This window comes from Microplitis mediator, chromosome 1 (assembly GCF_029852145.1).
Source record: "Microplitis mediator isolate UGA2020A chromosome 1, iyMicMedi2.1, whole genome shotgun sequence".
NCBI lineage: Eukaryota > Metazoa > Arthropoda > Insecta > Hymenoptera > Braconidae > Microplitis > Microplitis mediator.
In genome coordinates this window covers 3,053,038-3,076,313 of record NC_079969.1, presented here as the reverse complement: position 1 = coordinate 3,076,313, position 23,276 = coordinate 3,053,038, and the positions used below count along the sequence as shown (strand labels likewise).

Here is a 23,276-nt window from a genome sequence, read left to right as displayed (position 1 = left end):
TTATTTTTATTATTGTTGGTAATTAATTTTTTTTACTGTAATTAATACTGTAATTATTGTTGTTAATTACTGGGTGAATTAGTAATTAAATATAATGATTAATTTGATTATTAATTATTAGTTTAATTGTTTATTTAAATGTCAAGTAAATTTGGAGTTTGAATTTTCCCGCGCGTTTATTTTAAATGGCGGCACCAATCAGGTGATCACGCGCGTTAGAGTTTCAGCGACGGGGATGAGGGAGTATGGAGACTATATATAAATATATATAATATATGACATTTTTCAATTTGTCTGATTTTTTTTATTTCTTACTTTGAAATTTATGTTTAATTATTATAATTATTGTAATTATTATTATTATTATTATTGTTGGTAATTAACTATTTTTACTGTAATTAATACTGTAATTATTGTTGTTAATTACTGGGTGAATTAGTAATTAATTATAATGATTAATTTAATTATTAATTATTAGTTTAATTGTTTATTTAAATGTCGAGTAAATTTGGAGTTTAAATTTTCCCGCGCGTTTATTTTAAATGGCGGCACCATTCAGGTGATCACGCGAGTTAGAATTTAAGTGACGGGGATGATCAAGAGTAGGAAGACTATATATACATATATATATAATATATATGATATATAATATATAACATTTTTCCATTTGTCTGTTTTTTTAAATTTTTTTCTTTTGAATTTATGTTTAATTATTATAATTATTGTAATTATTATTATTGTTGGTAATTAATTATTTTTACTGTAATTATAATTGTTAATTACCGGGTTAATTAGTAATTAATTATAATCATTAATTTAATTATTAATTGTTTATTTAAATGTCGAGTAAATTTTAGAGTTTGAATTTTCCCGCGCGTTTATTTTAAATGGCGGCACCAATCAGACGGTCGCGCGTTAGAATTTCAGCGCCATTTTGAAATAAGAAATTTGCAGTCGAGATTTTTAATGAGTGGGAGTTGGAAGGTTGGTATTCGGAGTTTAATTTCGTCGAACACGTGTGTAAAGAGGTTATAAATTATTATTGTTGTTTATTGACGGTATTCAAGTGATTATTAGTTATAAATTTATTTAAAATGGTTGTCTTTACGTGTAATAACTGCGGTGACTCGTTACAAAAACCCCGGGTCGCTAAACATTATCAGTTTCAATGCCGAAAAAGGGTTTCGCTGTCGTGTGTTGATTGTTTTAAAGATTTTTTGTAAGTATGGGAATTTTAATTACTGAAGTAAAGGAGATTTAAAAATTTAAAGAGTGTGAATGTTACTGACAGGTGGAGTTTTTTAAATTTTTGAATTAATAAATAAAATGTCAGTGCAATAAAAATAAAAAATGCGTATTTACATTTAATTGAAAAATCAATACCCGCATTTTTTTAAATTTCATTCATGTCTGCCACATTCACACTCATAAATTTTATGTTTTGTAAAAGAGGGATCAGGAACAAATAAAAAAAATTTTTTTTTGAATTTGAAAAATTTTTAAGATTTTTTTCTGCAAGAATTTTTCTCATTTATTTAAATTAAAATTTTTAATGTCTGATTTTAGAATCATAAATTTTATTATTGGAATTTTTATGAGTCGAAATATAGCAGACATAAGAAAATTTATAAATTTTAAATCAAAAAATTTAAAAAAATGCGCCAATTTATTTTTCCATTATTTAAGTACGCGTTTTTAAATTTTTATTTTACTTACATCTTATTTATTTATTCGAAAATTAAAAAAAAAAAAAAAAAACTAAAAAAATGCACATGTAGAAAATTTCAAAAACTACAGGTGCAATTTTTTCAAATATTTTTTTTTTTATTATTCATCGTCAAAAGCAAATCTAAAAATTTTTAGACACGTAGAAAATAAAAAAAAAACTACAGGTGCAATTTTTTAAAATATTTTTTTCTTTATAATTCGTCGTCCAAAAAATTCCAAAAGTTATAAGACCGCTAACTTCAGAATCATAAATAATTTCATTATTCAAAAATTTAAAAATTATCATTAAAAAAAAAAAAAAAGAAAAACTAAAAAAATGCACACGTAGAAAATTAAAAAAACTACATGTGCAATTTTTTAAAATATTTTTTTTTTTATAATTCATCGTCTGAAAAAAATCCAAAAATTATTAGACCGCTAACTTCAGAATCATAAATAATTTCATGATTAAAAAATTACTAATTTTTTATTTCAATGACTCAAAATTTTTTTAAAAAAATTTTCAACCCTCATATTTATTATTTATTTATTTTGCAGAGACGACGATTATGTATCGCATACAAAATGTATCACAGAAGCCGAGAGATACGGCGGTAAAAATTTCGTCGCGAAACCGTCGGCCAACAAAGGAGAGAGGAAGCAGCAAGAGTGGATTAAAATAATAAACAGCGTGCTGTGCTCGAGTAATCTGAGTAAGGAGGAAAAAAACTTTTTAAAAAACATTTCAAAGCATGAAAACGTACCGCGAAAAAAACCAAAATTTTTAAACTTCGTTAAAAACGCCATGGGGTACCGGGTCGACGTGACCATCGCCGAGAGTTGTTTCGATAAAATAGAGTCCGCGTTTAAGGAAGTGAACAATAAGCAAATTAACGGAGTCAAAAATGACGAGTCCGCGAATGACAAATCTTCTGGTGAAGTAAAACAAGAGTCGAAAGATGAAACGAACGGATTAATTTCCAATGGTCAGGAAAAGAAGGCTAAGAAAAATAAACGCAAGTTGGAAAATGAACACAAAGAAGAAGAAGAAGAAGAAGTAGAAGAAAAAAAATTAAAAGTTGAAAATAGTGAGCAAGAAGTCAGTGGAAAATTAATATGGAAGGAAAAAATTATAGAAATAATTGGCGAGCGTAATGAAATATCATTAAAAAAATTACGTAAAAAAATGATAAAATTTTTACCTGAGTATGAAAATGAGGAAGAAAAATTTAATAAAAAATTGACAAAAAAATTGTCAAAAATAGAGGAATTAGTTTTGGAAGACAATAAAATAAAACGTAAATAATATTTTGTATTTAATATTTGATAAATAAATTTATAATTTACATATTTATATACAAATATCCGAATTACTTAATAATAATTATTATCTAACATAACACGTATTTTAAATACATAATTTTTTTTTTTATATTAAAATATAATATTTTTAAAGGTATACTATTGCTTGAGCTGGGTTTAAAAACCCATTGGCACGTTCTAAAAAAAATTAAATAAATAATTAAGTAACGTGGAATATTTATATTTATTAATTAATTAAATATTTGGCATCGTAAGTTTTTTAGTGTCTTGTTTTCTTTAAGTTTTACCCGATATTTTTTATCGGGCGAAGGACAAGATCGAGCTCTTTGTCAAATGATTACACACTTGTCGTTGCTGTTGCGGGAAGTGTGTGCTGATCGTAGTTGTTGGTTTAGATGAGAAGCCGTAGGCGTTGGGGAGGGCGTCGTTCCCTCGACGGCTTGGATACTTTTCATTAATTCACGGAATACCTGATGGATAGCAAATTTAAAATTTTTTAAGAAAAAATGAATATGATTTCTGAAATGCTGAGGAAATTTCCGGTAAAATGAGTACCCACATCGATATATTTAAAAAATGTTGGCCGTTAGTCAATATATGAGTAATTGATAATTAATATATAACATATAATTTTAATGAAATTTGAATATAGTGATGTGGGTACTCAAACTAGAGGAAATTTACTCACAAATTAAAATATAGTAGTAATTTTTTTATTACACTTTCATGGATTAAAAAATCAATAGAGCGCCTGATAATATATTCAAGATTCGTATCTATAAAATTTTTTTTTTGTTAAATGAGTAGGATTTCTGAAATACTGAGAAAATTTCCGGTAAAATGAGTACCCACATCGATATATTTTAAAAATGTTGGCCGTTAGTCAATATATGAGTAATTAATAATTAATATATAACATGTTATTTTAATTAAATTTGAATATAGTGATGTGGGTACTCAAACTAGAGGAAATTTACTTTCGAACTAAAGTATACTAGTAATTTTTTTATTTGAGTACGATGGAAAAAAAAATCAATAGAGTGTCTGATAATATATTCAAGTTTCGTATCAATAATAATTTTTTTTTGTTAAATGAGTAAGATTTCTGAAATACTGATGAAATTTCCAGTGAAATGAGTGCCCACATCGATATATTTTAAAAATTTGACCATTAATCAATTTATGAGTAATTGATAATTAATATATAACATGTAATTTTAATGAAATTTGAATATAGTGATGTGGGTACTCAAACTAGAGGGAATTTACTCACAAACTGAACTATACTAGTAATTTTTTTATTTGAGTTCCATAGAAAGTAAAAAATCAATAGAACGAATCTATTGACTAAATTTAGCATAATAAAATATTCAAGTCATGTACCTGTACAACACGGCAATTAAATCGTGCGCTGCATTCAACGTATCCACATCTCCAGTGTTTCCTTACAAGATTAACAATATCACGGTATCGTGCCCCAGAGGCAACGACCGCCGACAATTTGTCTTGTTTATTACCGACAACTAGCAACGGAACACCTCTCATATCACGTGCCTCATACATTTGTTCTCTCAGAGTCCTTATATACTTAAAAAGAGCAAGACAACAAAAAAAAAGTTTTTTTAAATTTTAATTTATTTATTTATGTTAATTGTCTTATATATTTTAAATAAAATATAAAGTTATATCCAGAATACTAAAGAATAAGTTTTACGAAAAGTTTTTAAATAAAAAAATGACACGGCGCGAATATACTTTTTTTTTTTCATTTTTTATTTTTCACAACAAAAAAAAATATAATAAAAGTTTTATATAAAAAGGCAAGAGCTTATTCTAATACGAGGGATTACTAGCGAAGCTTTTGAGCGTAACTTTTTCATTTATATTTATATTTATATTTGTGTATAAAAAAAAAAAAATTTTCCTCAATTGTCAAAAAAAAAAATCATTTTTTTTTGTGAAATAAAATTATTAGATTATTTATGCATGAGTGTTATATTCATATATATATATATATATATATATATGTCACTAGAGGTAAAATTTCATGCATAAATATCAGTAGCTTTATCCCATTATATTATTCGTACGAATATTTATATATATAATCCGCTAACTGTTGGAATTTGAAACTCAGATTCGTGTATTCCATGTTTATATTTATTATGATGTCATATTTGCTTTCTCATTATCATTTTTATTGAATTTACTAAAGTGTTTACATAAATATTTATATATTTATTTATCGGTCTTTAAGACTTATGAAAAATAATATATATATATATATATATATATTTTAAACTATTACTTTAAATTAAGTAAACTTTGAAAAAAAAAAAAAAAAGATTTCAGTTGAAAAATTAATCGCAGAAATTTTCTCGACCTAAGAAAGTTTTCGTTTTTCCCTCAAAGTACAAAATGTTTCTTAGGGACAAAATTTTCTTAGTACAAAAAAAAATTTCTTGACTCGGTAAATTTTTTCTTACCTCAAGAAAATTTTCATTAATTTTCAATGCAAAAAATTTCTTATCCCAGTAAATTTTTTCTTATCTTAAAAAATTTTCATTTTTAATTTTCAATGCAAAAAAAATTTCTTAACAAAAAATTTGGATTTTCAATTTTCAATGCAAAAATTTTCTGACGGCAAAAAAAAATTTCTTGACTCAAAAAATTGTTATTGCCTCAGAAAAATTTTTATTTTTAATTTTCAATGCGAAAATTTTCTTACTGCAATGAAAAATTTCCTGACATAAAGTTTATTGCCTCAGAAAAATTTTCATTTTTAATTTTCAATGCAAAAAATTTTCTTAGTGCAAAAAACAATTTCCTAACAAAAAATTTGGATTTTTAACTTTCAATGCAAAAATTTTCTTACGGCAAAAAAAAATTTCTCGACTCAAAAAATTTTTATTGCCTCAGAAAAATTTTTATTTTCAATTTTCAATGCAAAAATTTTCTTACGGCAAAGAAAAATTTCCTGACAAAAAGTTTATTGCCTCAGAAAAATTTTCATTTTTAATTTTAAATGCAAAAATTTCTCAGGGCGAGTAGAAATTTTTCGCGCCAAAAAATTTTTTTTTTCTGTTTACACCATAAAAAAACGTGATCCTAAATTCAGCAGACAATTTAAAATTTTTGAATATTATTTCCGACTAGTTAATTACAAAAATCAAAAAAACTAAAAATATGCACATGTAAAAAATTAAAAAAACTAAGTGCAATTTCTAAAATATTTTTTTTTTTTGTAATTTATGCTTTAGAAAAATTCCAAAAATTATAAGAGGTTGGCTAATTTCAAGATCCTAAAAAATCTGATAAAAATTAACACTTGGAAAGTTTTGACTATTTGATTTTTTTTTAATTACCTGGAACGTGTCTTGATTACTTAAATCAAACACAAGAACATAAGCCGTCGCACTCCTAAGTCCGTAATACCTAAAATCCGTCCACTCTAAATGTGTACTGACTGGAAAGTACGGAATTGTTGGTAAATCCGTTATTTTAAGCTCGTAAAGACGATCAGCGTGGACGACACTGGGATAAAATGTCTCCCGTCTTTCTGTCGGACGATAATCTTCCAAAAATTCGTTCCATACAAATTGCTGCAACATATTTATTATTTAATTTATATAAAATCTTTCTTAAAAACACTGAGATTTGGGTTTTATTTTGAATTATGTAGAGACTGAGTGCAAATAAAAGTTTTCTTCAACTTTTCGAGGACAAAATGGGAGGGAAAAAGTTTTATAAAAAGGATCCTCGAGTAGATAAAAAGACATTTAGGTTGTTTTCGAGATGGTCTTTAGTCTTAAAGTTATAAAAAGATAAGTTTTAGTAATTGATTTTAGGGATTTAAGTCTGAGTAATGAGAATTGTTGGTAAACTTTGAATCAAATGGTAAAGCTCAGAGATTATGTAGTCTGATTTAAAAGGATGCGACGTTTCCCCAATAAACGGAAACATTACGATAAGGGGAAATTAGTTTCCTCAAGGGAATTGCTTTTAGTAAGAGTCAAAAATATTTTTTTTTATTTTAATTCAAACAATCGTCGACTGCTGGGTAAAAATATTTTACCGAAATCACACGGAAACTGTAAAATTTTACTGAGAGACGGAAAATTTTTGTGATTGAAGTTAACAGACAATGGACTTTTTAATTTTTTTTTAACAAATCCATTATAAAAAAAAAAAAAAAAAACTAAAAAAATGCACATGTAGAAAATTGAAAAATCTATCGGTGCAATTTTTTCAAATATTTTTTTTTTTAAATTTGTTGAATCAAAAAATTATTAGATGTCGGTTAACTTCAGTGTCATAAATTTTTTATTCAAACAACGGGCCGATTTTTGGGCGACAATTAAATCGGCTAATTTTAGGCCATAGTATTTTTTTTTTATAAAATTATGGGACATGAAAAAATTTTAGGCAACTCAAAAAAAAAACTTTTAATCTGACGATATCTTTAAAAGAAATCGATTGATCATTGCGGGGATCGAAAGGACATTTCGAGACAGCTTTGATTAAATTTTCTAACTCGGAAACTACTAAGCTGATCGACTTTTAAATCTAATAAACTCTGATTTAATTTCGATGAGCCTTCGATTGTTGTAACGAACTTTCAAATCGATTGATTTGTTTCAAAGATATCGCACTACAAAAATTAGTTTACACATACACACACACATGGACGTCTATTTGAAAATGGTCAGAAAAGTTTTCTAGGAGTTTGCAATCTCGAGATCTGATGAAAACTCGAACCGAAACTAATAACTTCCATTTTTTGAAAATTTGAAATTTTCGTGGCGGGAAATTTAAAAATTAAATTCATTTTTAAAAAGTAATAAGAAAATACAGAGGATGGGGACGGGGGGCAAAACGGAGGTACCCTCAAAATTTTATAAAAACATTTTTTTTTTTAACAACAACTGAAAATTTTTTCTATTTACTTTGAATATCATTAAAAAAAAACCGTAGCGTATTTGAATCCTCAGATTTGAAACTGAGTATTTTCTTAAGTGCCCGTTTTGCCCCCTCCCTCACCCTATAAATATAAAATAACCCGTATGAAAATTACATATATGGTTAAAATATATGATAAATTTCAGAAAATATATCGGGCCAATTTAACTAGATTTTCTGATATATTTTTTTTTATATTAAAAAATATAATATTCATCATATACTAGTCCGTATATATGTTTAGCATATATAAGATATATATGTCAATCATATACAAAAAATATATTTTTATCATATATGAAAATATATATTCTTGTCATATACGAAAACTATATTTTTATCATACATAAAAATATATATTTCTATCATATACGAAAAATATATTCTGATGATATATAAAAACATATATTTATATTGTGTATGGAAAAAAAAAGTTTCTTATTCTTATGACCAACTCCAATTAAATTAGATATAAATTTTAATATACTCTTTAAATTGCAGTTTAAATTTTCATAATTAGTTTATTTGATGCGAATATATATACCCATATACATATACATACACCGAATAAAATATATGCTTAAATATAACAAAGAAAATATATGGTGCCATATATAATATAAATTATATGCTACCATATATTTCATTTCATATAAAAATTTTATATTTTTTGAATATAAAAGGAAATATATCAATACAATATATTATAAGGTAAATGTAAATGTATATATAGCTTAATATAAAAAACATATAAGTTACATATATGGAGTACATATATTTACTACTGTATATAATTTTATATTAAATCGGCCAAAATCTTTATATGATTTTTTATAATATACAATATAATATATCATATATTTTTTTGTTGCAAACATATATGATTTTATATATATTTAACCATATATTGTTTTTTCACACGGGATAGTAATATTGTGAAAATAAAGTAAACTTACACGAATGATGCTTGACTTTCCAACACCGGGTGCTCCTAGAAAAATAACTTTAACACGATCGAGACTATCAGCAGGACTATCTTCTTCTTTCGACCCACTGTCGACATTCTCAACCCCTATCGTATCTCCCACTCGTCTTTCCAAATAATCTAAATCGAGATCTGTAACCAATAAAAAATTTTACTTACACTTTTATCAAACAAATCCCCGTAACAAAGTTCATAAATTAATAACTCTCTGTTATTAATTTCTTGATAAATATATCAACCTAAATATTTTTTTTCCTTCCATTCCACACAATTGTTATCCATGTAAAATATATCGACATTAAAAACAATTAAAATAATTTTTAATTATATTAATTTTTCTAAGGGACAAAAAATTTATCCGACATTCACGCGCGAAATTCGCGAGTCGACTGACCCCAGAGAATATCAAATACACAGATGTCATTCTTCATCATCCCCTCCACTGTCATATCCTTCGTATCCTTCGCTTAATAAAAATATTTTCATTTTATTCATTTCGTATAAAAAAAAAACTGTAATATGCTCATTTCATTTTTTTTTTCATACATTTTATCATCGACTCGAGTATTCTCGAGTTCCTTTGTTTACTTTAAGTATTCTTGGACCGCAAAAGTAAGATACCAGTTAAACAATAGACTTTATCTACTAGAATAAAGATGAAAAAATTTTCTATTTTTAGATAAAATGAAAATTCGAAATATGAAATTAATTGCGGATTTTTTTTTTTTTTTAATTTATTATTTCTAGGGACAGACTTTTTTTGGGTCAGACAATTCAAATATTTTTTTAAATTAAAGACAAAAAATTTGGATATTTTTAAAAATTTTTTTATTTTAAACCAAAATTCAAAATTTTTAAATTAATTACGAGTTATTTTATTTGAGTAGAATCTAAAGTAGATACATTTTTTTTTCTTGTAAATCAACAACAAAAAAAAATTTCAGACTTGAAAAATAATGAGAATTCTAAAAAAATTCAAAATTTTTTAAAAATTCAAAATTAATTACAGATTTTTTGTACCTCATCAGACTCCAAGTAGATACCGAATTTTTTTTTTTCTTTTAAATCAACAAAAAAAAATTTCAGAGATTTTTGAAGAATAATGAGAATTCTAAAAAAATTCAAAATTTTTTAAAAATTCAAAATTAATTACAGATTTTTTGTTCCTCATCAGACATCAAGTAGATACAGACTTTTTTTTTCTTTTAAATCAACAAAAAAAAAATTCAGGGATTTTTGAAAAATAATTAGAATTCTAAAAAAATTCAAAATTTAAAATGAAAAAAAAAAATAATTAGAGATTTTTTGTTTTTCATCAGACTCCAAGTAGAGACCAATTTTATTTTTATTTTTAATCAACAACAAAAAAAAATTTCAGATAAAAAATAATTAGAATTCTAAAAAAATTCAAAATTTTTTAAAAATATTCAAAATTTGAAAAAATTAATTACAGAATTTTTGTTCCTCATCAGACTCCAAGTAGATATCGACTTTTTTTTTCCTTTTAAATCAACAACAAAAAAAAATTTCAGACTTGAAAAATAATTAGAATTCTAAAAAAATTCAAAATTAACAAATAATTCAAAATTTGAAAAAATTAATTACAGAATTTTTGTTCCTCATCAGACTCCAAGTAGATACTGACTTTTTTTTACAATCAGAAACTCAAAATTTTTTTATGACACTGAAGTTAGCCGACGTTTAATAATTTTTGGATTTTTTTTGAAACGATAAAGTACAAAAAAAAAAATATTCCAAAAAATTGCACCTATAGTTTTTTAAATTTTCTACATGTGCATATTTTCAGTTTTTTTTTTTTGCAATTAATTTGTAAAAAAAAAAATCAAAAAATTTTTAATTGTCTGTTAACTTTAGGTTCATATTTTTTTTACCCAAAAAAATTTAGATTTTTTAAAATCATTTTTTTTTTACTTTTACCAAAACTAAAATTCAAAATTCAAAAAATAATCACAGATCTTTCCCTCAGACTCAAGTAGATACAGACTTTTTTTTTCATAATCACACTTGAAATTTTTCAGCCAAAAAAATTTCCTTTTTTCCACCACCAAAAAAACAAATAAAATTACCGCGAAACAAAAGCTCGTAAAATTAAAATATCCAATATTAATTGCGGGTTTTATTTTCCAAGGAATCGCCGATAAGAGAAAATTCGATAGCTGATACGCTCGAGGCTGGCTATTATCTCGGTCTTTTATCTCAAGTTAACATGTTTCTATTCACCTCCACAGCGATGTTCAATAATTAGCTTATTAATTGCCCAGCAATCACCCTCACCAATAAATATATAAATATAATACTTACATTGCCGATGTGGAAGACTTTGCCTCCTCCTACTCGCGGTTTTCGTCCCCATATTTAAATATTCAAAATAATTATAAATTTAAAAATATTCAAAAATTTGTTACCACCAATTTTAATTATTTATTTTTTAAAAAAATATTATTATCATTATTATTATTATTATTGCCGTCGATTATTTTAATTTGAACTCTTCTTATTATCGAAATTTACTTATTGCTTTAAATAAAATTATTGTATTATTTATTATTAACATTTGATTGTATAACGCGGGTTAAATTTATTGCTTTTTAATAAATTAAAATAAATATTTTTTTTTTACAAAATATATTTATTTTCTAATAATTCCACAAGACACGAACTGTCAAAAAAATTACGTGATAAAAAAATATTAAAGTGAAACGCGTAACGCATCGTCAAACACGAGGGTTAACTCGTCGCGGTGACGGTCCACCTCCAGGACTGATTTGACATCCACCCACACCACCACCCAATTCCCTTTTTCTTCACTTATTAACTCTTATTTCTCTCTCTTTTGAACACATCTCATATATCTTTATGTTTATTGTCTATTATATATATACATATACATGTATATATACATATATATAGATATATATTTGAGGGAGGCTCTAGTATTCTTTATCCCGTTTGTTGGAACCCCTCCAGGCGCGATCGAAACTCAACCGAGACTCCAGGCCACTGAGTACTCGTGCGCTTGCGTTCAAATATTCTCTATTTTTTTTTTTTCCTACCACTAAATTTATATATTTTTATTATTTATATATTTATTGTCTACAAATGAATGAGAGAAATCAATAGTTATTAAGGCTGCCGGGAATTGGATATTTTTTACATTTAATGAGGGCTGGTTTTTTGGGTATCGCGTAATTTGAAGAGGGGAAGTATTTGGGTGGGAATGGAATTAATATTCGATGGGAAATTTGGTTGGGGTAAGTTGGGCAGTGGAATTATTGGGAGAATTGGAATTGATGGGTTTTGGTTGGGAGTTATGGGGAAAATTTGGGTGGTAAATTTCGGGTGATTTGAAAATTTGAATTTTTGAAATGGAAGTTTTTGTAATTTATCAGTTGGGTAGAAAGTTTGGGTTGAAGTTTGAAGCGAATATTCAAATTCTAATTGAATAATTTGAGGAATGAATAATTCATATTGTAGATAATTTGAATTTTTAATCGAATAGTAAAATCGATTCGTTTAAATTACAAATTATTTGCACACTTAATTTTTTTAAAAATCAATTGAAAAGTATTAATTCAAATAATTTTTAATTAATTGGAAACAAATTATCAATAATTTAATCAGGGTGACCACAAAGAAATGATTTCCAAATTCCCTGATATTTCCCGGTTTTCCAGTAAAGTTTTTCACATTTTTCCCTGATTTAGAAATTTTATTCGTATCATTTAGATATTCAAAGTTTTTATTATATTTTCATTTTTAATAATTAAATTTGATAATTAAATCATAAGAGAAACCAGAAAAAAAGGCAATAAAATAAATTAATATTGCCTACTTTCGATTATTCGATGTTAAAAATGTATAAGTTAAAATATTTAATAAGAAATTTTATGATTTAAATAAATTCAAAATTCACTGGTTACAAAAAATAAGAGATATTAAAAAAATTTCAAATTTTTTATTAATTTTCAACAGTTTGTAACTCGAAGGAAAATGGTCGTACAATAAAAACAAAAAGTCAAACTGTAGCTTCAAGTGTCTAGTTTTCTGACCTGGGTCTTTAAATTTTTTTATTATGCACGGTTTCGGAGCAATCAAAAATCAATCATAATTATCGAAAAAAATTTATTGAAGCTCGAAGACCGTTTTTAAGACGACCAAAAATTTGGTAAATTTATTTTCCGATAGTTTTCTTAGGATTACTCCGGAACCGCACATAATAAAAAAATTTAAAGACCAGATCAGAAAACTAGACACTTGAAGCTACAATTTGCCTTTTTTGTTTTTGACGTATGACCATTTTCCTTCGAGTTACAATCTGTTGAAAATCATTTTAAAATTTGTAATTTTTTTGACATCTCTTTATTTTTTTAACTAGTTATAATTTAAAATTTTTTAAATTTTCAACTGTTACAATTTAATTCTCTACTTTTCGAAATTCCCTGACATTTCCATGATATTTCCCGGTTGCATTAAATTCCTTGATAATTCCCGATATTTCCGGTTCGTGGCCACCCTGTTAATGATTTAAAAATATATAATTTTTTTTGCCCGAAAAATTAAAATTTGAAATTCCCACCCCTCTTATTAAATATAAAAAACATAACAAATATATATAATTTTTGTATAAAAAAATTTATTATTTATTATTACATAAAATATCATTTAAAATAAGAATAAAAGACAGTGATTAATTACAATTATAACAAGAAATAAAATGTTATGTGTTTAAAATTTTATATAAATTAATAATTATATTTACATTAAAAAAAAAAAAATTAGACTGCGTTATTAAATTCCTCCGCAGTTTTTTTAAAATTATTCATTTATCTGTTAATTTATTTATGTAAGTAATTAGATTTTTAATTTATTTCTGCTTAATCTCACAGTTAGCGTATAAATTTTCCCCTAACTAGATGATACGTGCACTTGACACAATTAAACGTGCTCTTTTTTTTTTAATTAGTTAATTAATTATTATTATTACACTAAGGAATTTTATTTTGTTACCGCCAAAAATTTTTGTATTAATTTTATTTTATTTTATTTATTTCTTTTTTTTTTTTTGGGTTTTCTGTTTATTTTTTTTGGGTAATTTAACAGTTAACGTAAAAAAAAGGTAAATAAATATATTAATTTAAAATAATATAAAATAATATTTTGTAAAATTATAAAAATTAATTTTGATAAAATAAATAAAATAATTAATTATTTATTTAAGTTGTACTAATACCATGAAGTATGTAACCACGGCACCGAGTACCTGTAATTAATTACAGATTATTAATTAATAAATTAATTTAAAAGATTATGATCCTGAAATTGAGCGGTATCAAAATCGGACGTCTAATAATTTTTGGATTTCTTTTAAAACGATAGAAAATAAAAAAAAAAATATTTGAAAAAATTGCACATGTAGTTTTTTAAATTTTCTACATGTGCATTTATTTAGTTTTTTTTTTTTGCAATTGATTCGTTAAAAAAAAAATCCAAAAATTTTTAATTGTCTATTAACTTGTCATGAAACTGACAGACAATTTTCGGATTTTTTTTTTGACGTCAATTACAAAAAAAAAAAAAAAGTAAAAAAATGCACATGTAGGAAATTTAAAAAACTAAATGTGCAATTTTTTAAATTATTTTTTTTTTAATAATTTATCATTTAAAAAAAGAATCAAAAAATTATTAGACTTCGATTAATAACGATACTGCAGTTAGCCGACGACTTATAATTTTTGTTTTTTTTTTATAATGATAAATATTAAAAAAAAAAAATATTTGAAAAAATTGCACGTATAGTTTATTAAATTTTCTACATGTGCATTTTTTTAGTTTTATTTTTTTTCTAATTGATTCGTTAAAAAAAAAAATCCAAAAATTGGTAATTGTCTATTAACTTGTCATCAAACTGACAGACAATTTTTGGATTTTTTATTTGACGTCAATTACAAAAAAAAAAAAAAAAAAAACTAAAAAAATCCACATGTGGAAAATTTAAAAAACTATATGTGCAATTTTTCCAAATATTTTTTTTTAATAATTTGTCATTTAAAAAAAGAATCAAAAAATTATTAGACTTCGATCAACTTCAGTATCATAGAAAATTTAGTTGTAATATTTTCTTACCGAAGCGAATAAATCTAGTGATACTGTGAAAAATTTAGCTCCTGATATAGACATGGCTTTTTGACACTGCTGACACACTATTTGTACAAATGTTTTCGCTTCTTCTGAACCATCGTACCAATGACATGAATATGCGGCCTCCATTACCGATGAACTCTGAACAAATATTATTATTATCAATACTGAATGTTTTTCTATCAAATAAATTTTGATTTTTTAATCAAAAAAAAAAAAAAAATTACACTAATTTTTCACCCGTGGAATTATTTAATATTTTAAAAATTTTACTTAAGTTTAATTAATTATTTTTTAATGATTTTCATATTAAAGATTAAAATAAATTAAAAAAATTTATAATTTTCCTTTCAATTGATAATTGGAATTAAATTTTAAATCGAGTGTTTCAAAAAACCTCATTAATAATTTAAATTTAAATTGATGAGCTTAAATAATTTAATGAACAATTTAATTTAAAAAAATTTATAATTTATCAGAATAATTTTAATTGATAATTTTTTCTAAATTAATAATTAAATAGAATTCCCTTATTAATTTATTTTAAAATTGATAATTATAATTCTTTTCATTAATTAAAAAAAAAATTACTAACTAACTCAACATTTAATTGCAACCCTGGTTACAATAATTAAATAATTCAATTTCCATCCCCGGCTAATTCGTTTAAAAAAAACTTTTTTTTCCTCCCCCGAGCTGGGAACTATCGATCTCTCCCACCAAAATATACTCAATGATTCATTAATAATAAACAATAATTAATTACCTCTTCAATTAGACGGTTACCAAATATACAGAACAAAAATACTTGTCCCAGTGAATAGAGCAAATATCCAATAGTCGAGGCAGCATAAACATTAACACCATTGACCTAGTGTTTCCGTAATAACATCAATTAATAGATTAATAAATTAATTATCCTCGGTATCAAATTACGCTTAAATGAATAAATTACCTTAGTGGCCTGGTACGCAAGCAAAGTAAGTGTAATCGTAGTAATTAACATATGAAATAGCAGAGCGACACCATACGCATCTCCGATAGCTGTTACAAGTCTGGAGAAATAAAAAGTAATAATAATTGACAGTAAAACGAAGTTGAATATTAGGGGTGTGCTAATAGATTGAATTTTTTTTTAATTATTCGTGAATTTTTCTAATTATTCGTAAATTTTCTAATAATTTTAAACTTCGAAGTAATTGTGAATTCTTTAATTATTCGTAAATTTTCTGATAACTCGAAATTTTCCGGATTATTCGTAAGTCTTGGAATTATTCGTGAATTTTCCGGAATATTCGTAAGTTTTCGAATTAATATTTTATTTTCCAGATTATTCGTAAGTTTTCCGGATTATTCATCAATTTTCCGGAATATTCGTAAATTTTCGAATTAATATTAAATTTTCCAGAATATTCGTAAGTTTTCAAAGTATCATTTAATTTTCCGGAAAATTCATAAGTTTTCCGGATTATTCATTAATTTTCCAGAATATTCGTAAATTTTCGCATTAATATTAAATTTTCCAGATCATTCGTAAATTTTCCAGAATATTCGTAAGTTTTCAAATTATTATTCAATTTTCCAGATTATTCGTGAATATTCCAGAATATTCGTAAGTTTTCGAAGTATTATTTAATTTCCCGGAAAATTCATAAGTTTTTCGGATTATTCATTAATTTTCCAGAATATTCGTAAATTTTCGAATTATTAATAAATTTTCCAGATTATTCGTAAGTTTTCCGGATTATTCGTAAATTTTCCGGAATTTTCGTAAGTTTTCGAATTATTCAATTTTCTAGATTATTCGTACGTTTTTCGGATTATTCGTAAATATTCCAGAAAATTCGTAAGTTTTTGAACTACTACTAAATTTTCTAATAATTCGAAATTTTCCGAATTATTTGTAAGTCTTGGAATTATTTGTAAATTTCCCGGATTATTCGTGAGTTTTCCCGATTATTTGTAAATTTTCCGGATTATCTGTAAGTTTTCGAGTTTTTATTAAATTTCCCAGTTTATCTGTAAGTTTTTCAGATTATTCGTAAGTATTCGAATTGCTCTTGAAATTTTCTAAAAATTCAAAATTTTAGGGACTGTTCGCAATTCTCAAAACGTCTTTTTACTTTGTTTTACTCTCGATTCAAAAAAGTTCAAAAACCTCTAATTTGAAACTTTTTACCAAAGATTTTCTTTTTCTTACGGGTCTATTATTGATTTCTGTCGGTAATTTTTCCGTAATTTTCTCTTTTCGAATCGAGTAATCTAAAAAGTTACACCAATTTGAAAATTTTCCGATAATTATAAAATTTTCAAATTACTCGATTTTATCACCATTCAAAAATTTGAATTATTCGATCCGCCTACGATTTGCACCTCTATTAAATAATAAAACAAGGTTGTCGTCCAAATGTCAAGTGAAATTCATTATTTTCTTACAACAACAAAATAATTTATTAAACTAAAACTACTTCAGCAACGTGTCGTAAATCTATTACTTAAAGATCGATAGGTCATACGATAACTCGGTGACAAACTTTGTAATTTAATTATTTAAATAAATAAATAAAATATATAAAATTTGAATTATTTGGTTTACAACTCCGGTAATTTAGTGCCGGCATTTATCATAAAAAAAAACATAAAATGTCGCGGCGTATAAAATACGTTTTAGTTTAATATTTGAATAAAGAAAACTCTGGAGAGCAGGTGGTTGGAACCACAACCCTAGAGACTATACAAGACTATAGCTTCTACATATATGCTTTTATAGTGATAATATACTGGTATATATGTATATATAAGGGTATATACATACAATATAAGTAGCATGATAATATTACAGTACAACCCAGAGAATTGTTCTGTTCGGAGGGCACGTCCCCCGTAACGGTCAATATCGCGCTCTGACAAATAAATTTTTTATTACTGTGTGAATCTAAACAGTTGCTATGTTCAATATTATTTTTTATATACCGAGAAAAAGTATTGAAATTTAAAATAAAAAATCTGAGCGGTTTGTGGCCCGACCCCAAAATTTCCCGCTTTTTTTAAATTCAAAAAACGCGCGGTTTGAAAAAAAGTTATTTTGGAGCATCTTTGGAAGAAATCGAGCGATTTCCGGAAATCGATAAGACATTTTGCGAGAGCTTTGATTTATTTTCGAGGGGAATCGGTCAAGCGGTTAACAAGCTTCGATTTTTATGCTTCAAATAACTTAGAAACTTGGCCGATCGATTTCAGAGTCTAATCGACTGTAAGTCGTGATAAGTTTTTGATTGACGCAAAGAAATTTAAATTCGGTTGATGGGTTTCTAAGAAAACGTACGACAAAAATTAGTTTTCACATGCGCGCTTATGGACGTCTGTCTGAAAGTAGTCAGGAAAATTTCCTGGGATTTCAAAATCTCGAAATCGCATGAAAACTCGATTTTCAAAAACCGGACCGGAAGTAATAATATGTCTTATTCGGAAAATTTTGAATTTTTATAGCGGGAAGTTTGAATTCTGAAAAACTGTTGATCCTGGCCAACTTCAAAATTTCCCGCTTTTTTCGAGGTCAAAAAAATTGAAAATAGTCGGAAAAATTTCTTAGGCCTCGAAATTGCATGAAAACTCAATTTTCAAAAACCGGACCGGAAGTAATAACTTCTCTTGTTCGGAAATTTTTTAAATTTCATAACGGGAAGTTTGAATTCTGAAAAACTATTGATACTATGGGCCAACTTCAAAATTTCCCCCTTTTTTCGAGGTCAAAAAAAAAATTTCACCGAAAATTGGCCGAGTAGTTTCCGAGTCATGCAACAAAAACAAAAAAAACAATTTTCGAATTTTAATTTTTCAAAGAACGGAAACTATTCAGCCGATCGATTTCAACCCTAGTGTAAATTTCTCAGACTTTTCTCAGGAAAAGTCTTTAGAACCCTAAAAAAATTTTTAGAATTTTAGAACTGAGTTTTCCACAGAAAATTCCGGAAAATTTTCACCAGGGAAAACTTAATAGACTTTAAATCATGACAAGTTCTTTCGATTGCTGCAAATGAACGTTCCCGAGCTCTCGAAACCTCGACATCTAATGAAAACTCGATTTTCAAAAGTCGCACCGAAACTTTCCTTTTTTCAAAATTTTGAATTCTCATAGCGGGAAATTTAAAAATGACTTGAGTTTCTTTTTTCTCGGCGGGAAAATTTAAAATTAATTTTACCTGACAATGTGCTTGTGCCGTTCAACCCAATACTTAATCGCACTGCGAACAAGCATTTCCTGTTTTTTAGTCAATTGATTAGGACCGACACCGCCATTGTACTGAGTACCCGCAGTAGGACGGAATGTTGCCGTAAAATCTTGGCGATTGCTGTAGATACCTCGCAGATCCATGTCCAGCATGTTGTCGCCATTCATCGCTGGTTCCGCGGGTACGCCATCGTTGTCACGTAAATGATCAGCGCTTCCGGCCTTTAATTTATGGTTTAATTAAACTTCTATTCATGGTATAGGATTTGAAGCTGCTGTTACCTTGAATAGTTCACCGCTGTTGGGAACTACGGTGTCTAAAGTTGCGCTGAGTTCCATAAGTGGTTTCATTATTGCTTTGAGATGTTGCAATTGTTCGCAAGCAAACAGTAACCATGAGCAGAAGAGAACGTCGATTGAATTTGCGTCGACGGTGCAAATAAACAGCCAGTAGATTTGATATATCAGCATCCCGATGTGCGCCATTCCATGGCGCGCATCGAATGGGTACCATGATCTTACCAATAATCTTGGAATCTTTTTTTTATTTTTAAAAAAATTATTTTAGAAAATTTTAGAAAGATTTCAAAATTATACTGAGGAAAAATCACTTTCATTAAAAATATGGAATTTTTGAATTAAGAAATTTTAAATTTTCAGTGAATTTATTTTTTGAATAAAGAAATTTAAATTTTTTTTGTAGAAATTTGAAAAAAATAAAAATAAAAATAATGACAAGTATTAATTGTTTTTTTTTTTTTTTTTTTTGTGAATTGTATTTATTTATTAAAAAACCTGCCCCCTCCCCCCCCCCCCCCCTTCTACTGTAGACAAAACTGCCCGGTAAATTTTTCTCAATTTTTCTAAAATTTTATTTTTCTTTTTGTGATAAATTTTTAGTTTTGAAATTCCTCATATATTTTCACGGATAAGAAAATTTTTTAAACATCATGCCGCTACTTTGACTTCCTTAGCTGTCTTGATAGTGGTCTTGTTACAAGAAATGGGTGTAGATAAGCAATAACGTGTCGACCCACAAAAAAAAAATTTTGGATTTTTGTACAAATGATTGGGCGGTAACTAAAAATTTCGAGTAGTTCAGTGAAAAAAAATTTTTTAAAAGGAAAATAAAAAAAATTGTTGGATAAATTATCTGGGATAAAACTTGGGGTAAAATCGAGGTAAGTAACGGGAGTTTAAATACTAGATTGCAGAGGGCAAGTCATTAACTAGAATAAAAATATAAGTAATTTGCTAAGTTATTGCAACAAATAATAAATAAACTTTTTTTATTACAAGTTTATCATTTTTTTTGTAATTTACTTTTTACGTTACAATATTTCTGCTGTAATTATTTTAGCAATTCAGTGTCAAGTTACTTGAGATTAATTGGATTTAATAGCAGGCAAGTGCGAGTTGGAATTTTACAAAACCGAGTCAAGTCTTGACAATTTTTTTTTTTTAAATGTGAAAATTTATTAATGGGGACTTTAAATTTAATTTTTTTAGAAAATTATTGAGTTTACGAAAAAATTTATAGAGACCATTTTTGTAGGAAATTTAATTTCTTTTAAAATTAGTCCTCATCATTTTCTTTGTATCTGTGATATTTTAGCGAGAATTTCAATTTTAAGAATAAAGGAATTTTCAGAAATAAAATTTTTTGAAAGTTACTCTAGTGTGGACTTTAAATCAATTTTCTGAGGAAACTATTGAATTTACGATAAAATTTACGGAGACTATTTTTGTAGGAAATTTAATTTCCTTTAAAATTAGTCCTCATCATTTTCTTTGTATCTGTGATATTTTAGCGAGTATTTCAATTTTAAGATTAAAGGAATTTTTAGAAATGAAATTTTCTAAAATTATTCTAGTGAGGACTTTAAATCAATTTTTTGACAAAACTATTGAATTTACGGAAAAATTTACATAGACTATTTTTGTAGGAAATTTAATTTCCTTCAAAATTATTCCTCATCATTCTTTTTGTATCTGTGATATTTTAGCGAAAATTTCAATTTTAAGATTCAAGGAATGTTTAGAAATGAAATCTTCGAAAATTATTCCAGTGAGAACTTTGAATCAATTTTTTGAGAAAACTATTAAATTTACGGAAAAATTTATAAAGACCATTTTTGTAGAAAATTCAATTCCCTTTAAAATTAGTCCTCATCATTTTCTTTGTATCTGTGATAATTGACCTACAATTTTACTATATAGATAAAAAAAATATTTTAGCCACGTCCGGGTTTGGTTATTCGTAACAAGAACTTTGTTTACTTCAGTAATTTAATTCTAAATCGATAAGTATTCAAAATACACTAATTAGTATTAGAAAAACTTCTGTAGGAAATTTCACGGGCTACAAAATTGTACAGAAGTAAATTTTTGATAGCATTAATTAGAACCGTGTTATCGAGAATTTAAAATATGAAAGTCATAATATCCTGTGTGAATTTATTATTTTTCATATTACGCGCAATTGTCTACAATAAATATGCCGCGAAAATAATTTGTACACCGCAATTTTTGCAGAAATTTCCCCAGTAACTCTTTTGATCCCCGAATATTTCCTCGATTTTCCATTTCGTACAAAATTTGAATTTTTTATCTCAGATCCTCCATTTTTTTTTTTTTTCAAAATCAATTACTAAAAATCCAGATGCAACTTCACAAAATTTACCAAAACTCAATAACTCATCTCTAAATTTTAATTTACACGTTATCGCTTCTCTACATCCCACAAAATATGAGACCCGACCATTAAATAAATAAAATAAACGAAAACTTACTTCCTCAATATAAGTTTCATTAGTTTCCTTATTAAGCCTTTCGACATGTGGGTCTTCAAAGAACGTCAAAGTTGTCCAACTGATAGTGGTAGCAATGGTAGCAGCTCCAACACAAAACAATAATCTCCTCATTTTGGTCAACGCAATTGAATGATATCTCGCATTGCTTTCCGCGAACAATGGATGGCTGTTAGGATTATTCCATATTGCCAAAGTACGATAAAATAATTTACTCCGTGCCGCAAAATAAACAATTTTAATAAGTGTATGCAAAAAAAATAGTATCGTTATTGTATTTGCCGTAAGGTCATCAACGTCTTCTTTTTCTTTAACTAAATTAATAGCGACAAATCCAAATTGAAGTAAAATCAAAAATAAATGAACACTACAATATATTTTATGCATTAATTTTTTTCCCTCCCCGTAATAATTAAACATAAAATGGCCACTTATTTGCATTAAACGGATATTGGGCATTAAATCCGCCACCAATCCCTGATGCTTTGTTTTCATCATCTAAAAAAAATTTTTTTATTTTTAAATTTTATTAAAAAAAAACATTTTTTCTTTAGATTTTTATTTCTTCTTTCTCACCTTGAATGAGTTTTAATTAAAACAATTAATTATAAAATTACGATTTATTTATTTAAATGAGCGAATTTGCTCACACACGCGTCCCGATGTCTTCACCATGAGCTTTAATGTTCGTTTATTTATTTCAATTTTATTCATAACTTACAACCCTCTTCTCCCTTACCCCCACTCCCTTTTATGTCCAAGAAACTCAAAGTCTTTAGTTATGACTACAGTTTATGCAAAAAGAGATATTATGAGGAATCCCACTACCCCCCACCAGGAAAAGTGTCCCAACGTGGACCAATCAGGTAATTTTATTTAAACGCAAGCGCAGGTGTTATTGTTATTGTTATTATTATTTTTTACAAGGGATAAGTTACATAGGAAACCATCATTGATACTTATATTCTTCATGGACTATAATCTTCATTTATTATTCATCGGACATAGGACTGGCATCGATGCCAAGAAAATTGAGAAAACTATTGAGTTTACGAAAAATTTGTAGAGACATTTTTTTTAGGGAATTTAATTTCCTACAAAA

General features: G+C 26.4%; 3 protein-coding genes across 4 annotated transcripts; 1 reads left to right on the top strand and 2 right to left on the bottom strand.

Annotated features, from left to right (window-relative positions):
- The first annotated feature begins 962 nt into the window (after positions 1-962).
- Positions 963-3,029, top strand: LOC130672437 (cell growth-regulating nucleolar protein). The gene is made up of 2 exons (XM_057477037.1): positions 963-1,219; positions 2,266-3,029. Exons 1-2 carry the CDS (start codon positions 1,095-1,097, stop codon positions 3,011-3,013), a joined length of 873 nt encoding a protein of 290 aa, XP_057333020.1. The 5' UTR covers positions 963-1,094; the 3' UTR covers positions 3,014-3,029.
- A 28-nt stretch (positions 3,030-3,057) lies between these two features.
- On the bottom strand, positions 3,058-11,969 carry LOC130672446 (ras-like protein family member 10B). 2 transcript variants are annotated; one of them, XM_057477049.1, is made up of 5 exons: positions 11,297-11,969; positions 8,946-9,106; positions 6,396-6,632; positions 4,414-4,617; positions 3,058-3,500 (listed from the first exon to the last, which is right to left on the bottom strand). In XM_057477049.1, the coding sequence occupies exons 1-5, from the start codon at positions 11,346-11,348 to the stop codon at positions 3,360-3,362; spliced, it is 795 nt and encodes a 264-aa protein (XP_057333032.1). In that variant the 5' UTR covers positions 11,349-11,969; the 3' UTR covers positions 3,058-3,359. The 2 variants fall into 2 exon arrangements, with proteins under 2 accessions (XP_057333032.1, XP_057333039.1); XM_057477056.1 differs by lacking the exon at positions 11,297-11,969 and adding an exon at positions 9,214-9,374.
- A 1,639-nt stretch (positions 11,970-13,608) lies between these two features.
- Positions 13,609-22,908, bottom strand: LOC130663072 (odorant receptor coreceptor). Its single transcript, XM_057462138.1, has 8 exons — positions 22,751-22,908; positions 22,157-22,672; positions 19,647-19,901; positions 19,336-19,586; positions 16,089-16,188; positions 15,900-16,004; positions 15,119-15,274; positions 13,609-14,255 (listed from the first exon to the last, which is right to left on the bottom strand). Exons 2-8 carry the CDS (start codon positions 22,670-22,672, stop codon positions 14,205-14,207), a joined length of 1,434 nt encoding a protein of 477 aa, XP_057318121.1. The 5' UTR covers positions 22,751-22,908; the 3' UTR covers positions 13,609-14,204.
- Between the last annotated feature and the right edge of the window lie 368 nt (positions 22,909-23,276).

What these genes read in the sequence shown, in the direction of transcription:
- LOC130672446 (XM_057477049.1), bottom strand. Translation starts at nt 11,348, where the DNA reads ATGGGGACGAAAACCGCGAGTAGGAGGAGGCAAAGTCTTCCACATCGG. An exon ending in GAAAGTCAAGCATCATTCGT is followed by an intron (nt 6,633 to 8,945) that starts GTAAGTTTACTT and finishes AATATGTTGCAG; the next exon opens with CAATTTGTATGGAACGAATT. An exon ending in TTAATTGCCGTGTTGTACAG is followed by an intron (nt 3,501 to 4,413) that starts GTACATGACTTG and finishes GCTATCCATCAG; the next exon opens with GTATTCCGTGAATTAATGAA.
- LOC130672437 (XM_057477037.1), top strand. Translation starts at nt 1,095, where the DNA reads ATGGTTGTCTTTACGTGTAATAACTGCGGTGACTCGTTACAAAAACCC. An exon ending in GATTGTTTTAAAGATTTTTT is followed by an intron (nt 1,220 to 2,265) that starts GTAAGTATGGGA and finishes TTTATTTTGCAG; the next exon opens with AGACGACGATTATGTATCGC.
- LOC130663072 (XM_057462138.1), bottom strand. Translation starts at nt 22,672, where the DNA reads ATGATGAAAACAAAGCATCAGGGATTGGTGGCGGATTTAATGCCCAAT. An exon ending in TTGCGTACCAGGCCACTAAG is followed by an intron (nt 16,005 to 16,088) that starts GTAATTTATTCA and finishes CGGAAACACTAG; the next exon opens with GTCAATGGTGTTAATGTTTA. An exon ending in CACTAGATTTATTCGCTTCG is followed by an intron (nt 14,256 to 15,118) that starts GTAAGAAAATAT and finishes AATTAATTACAG; the next exon opens with GTACTCGGTGCCGTGGTTAC.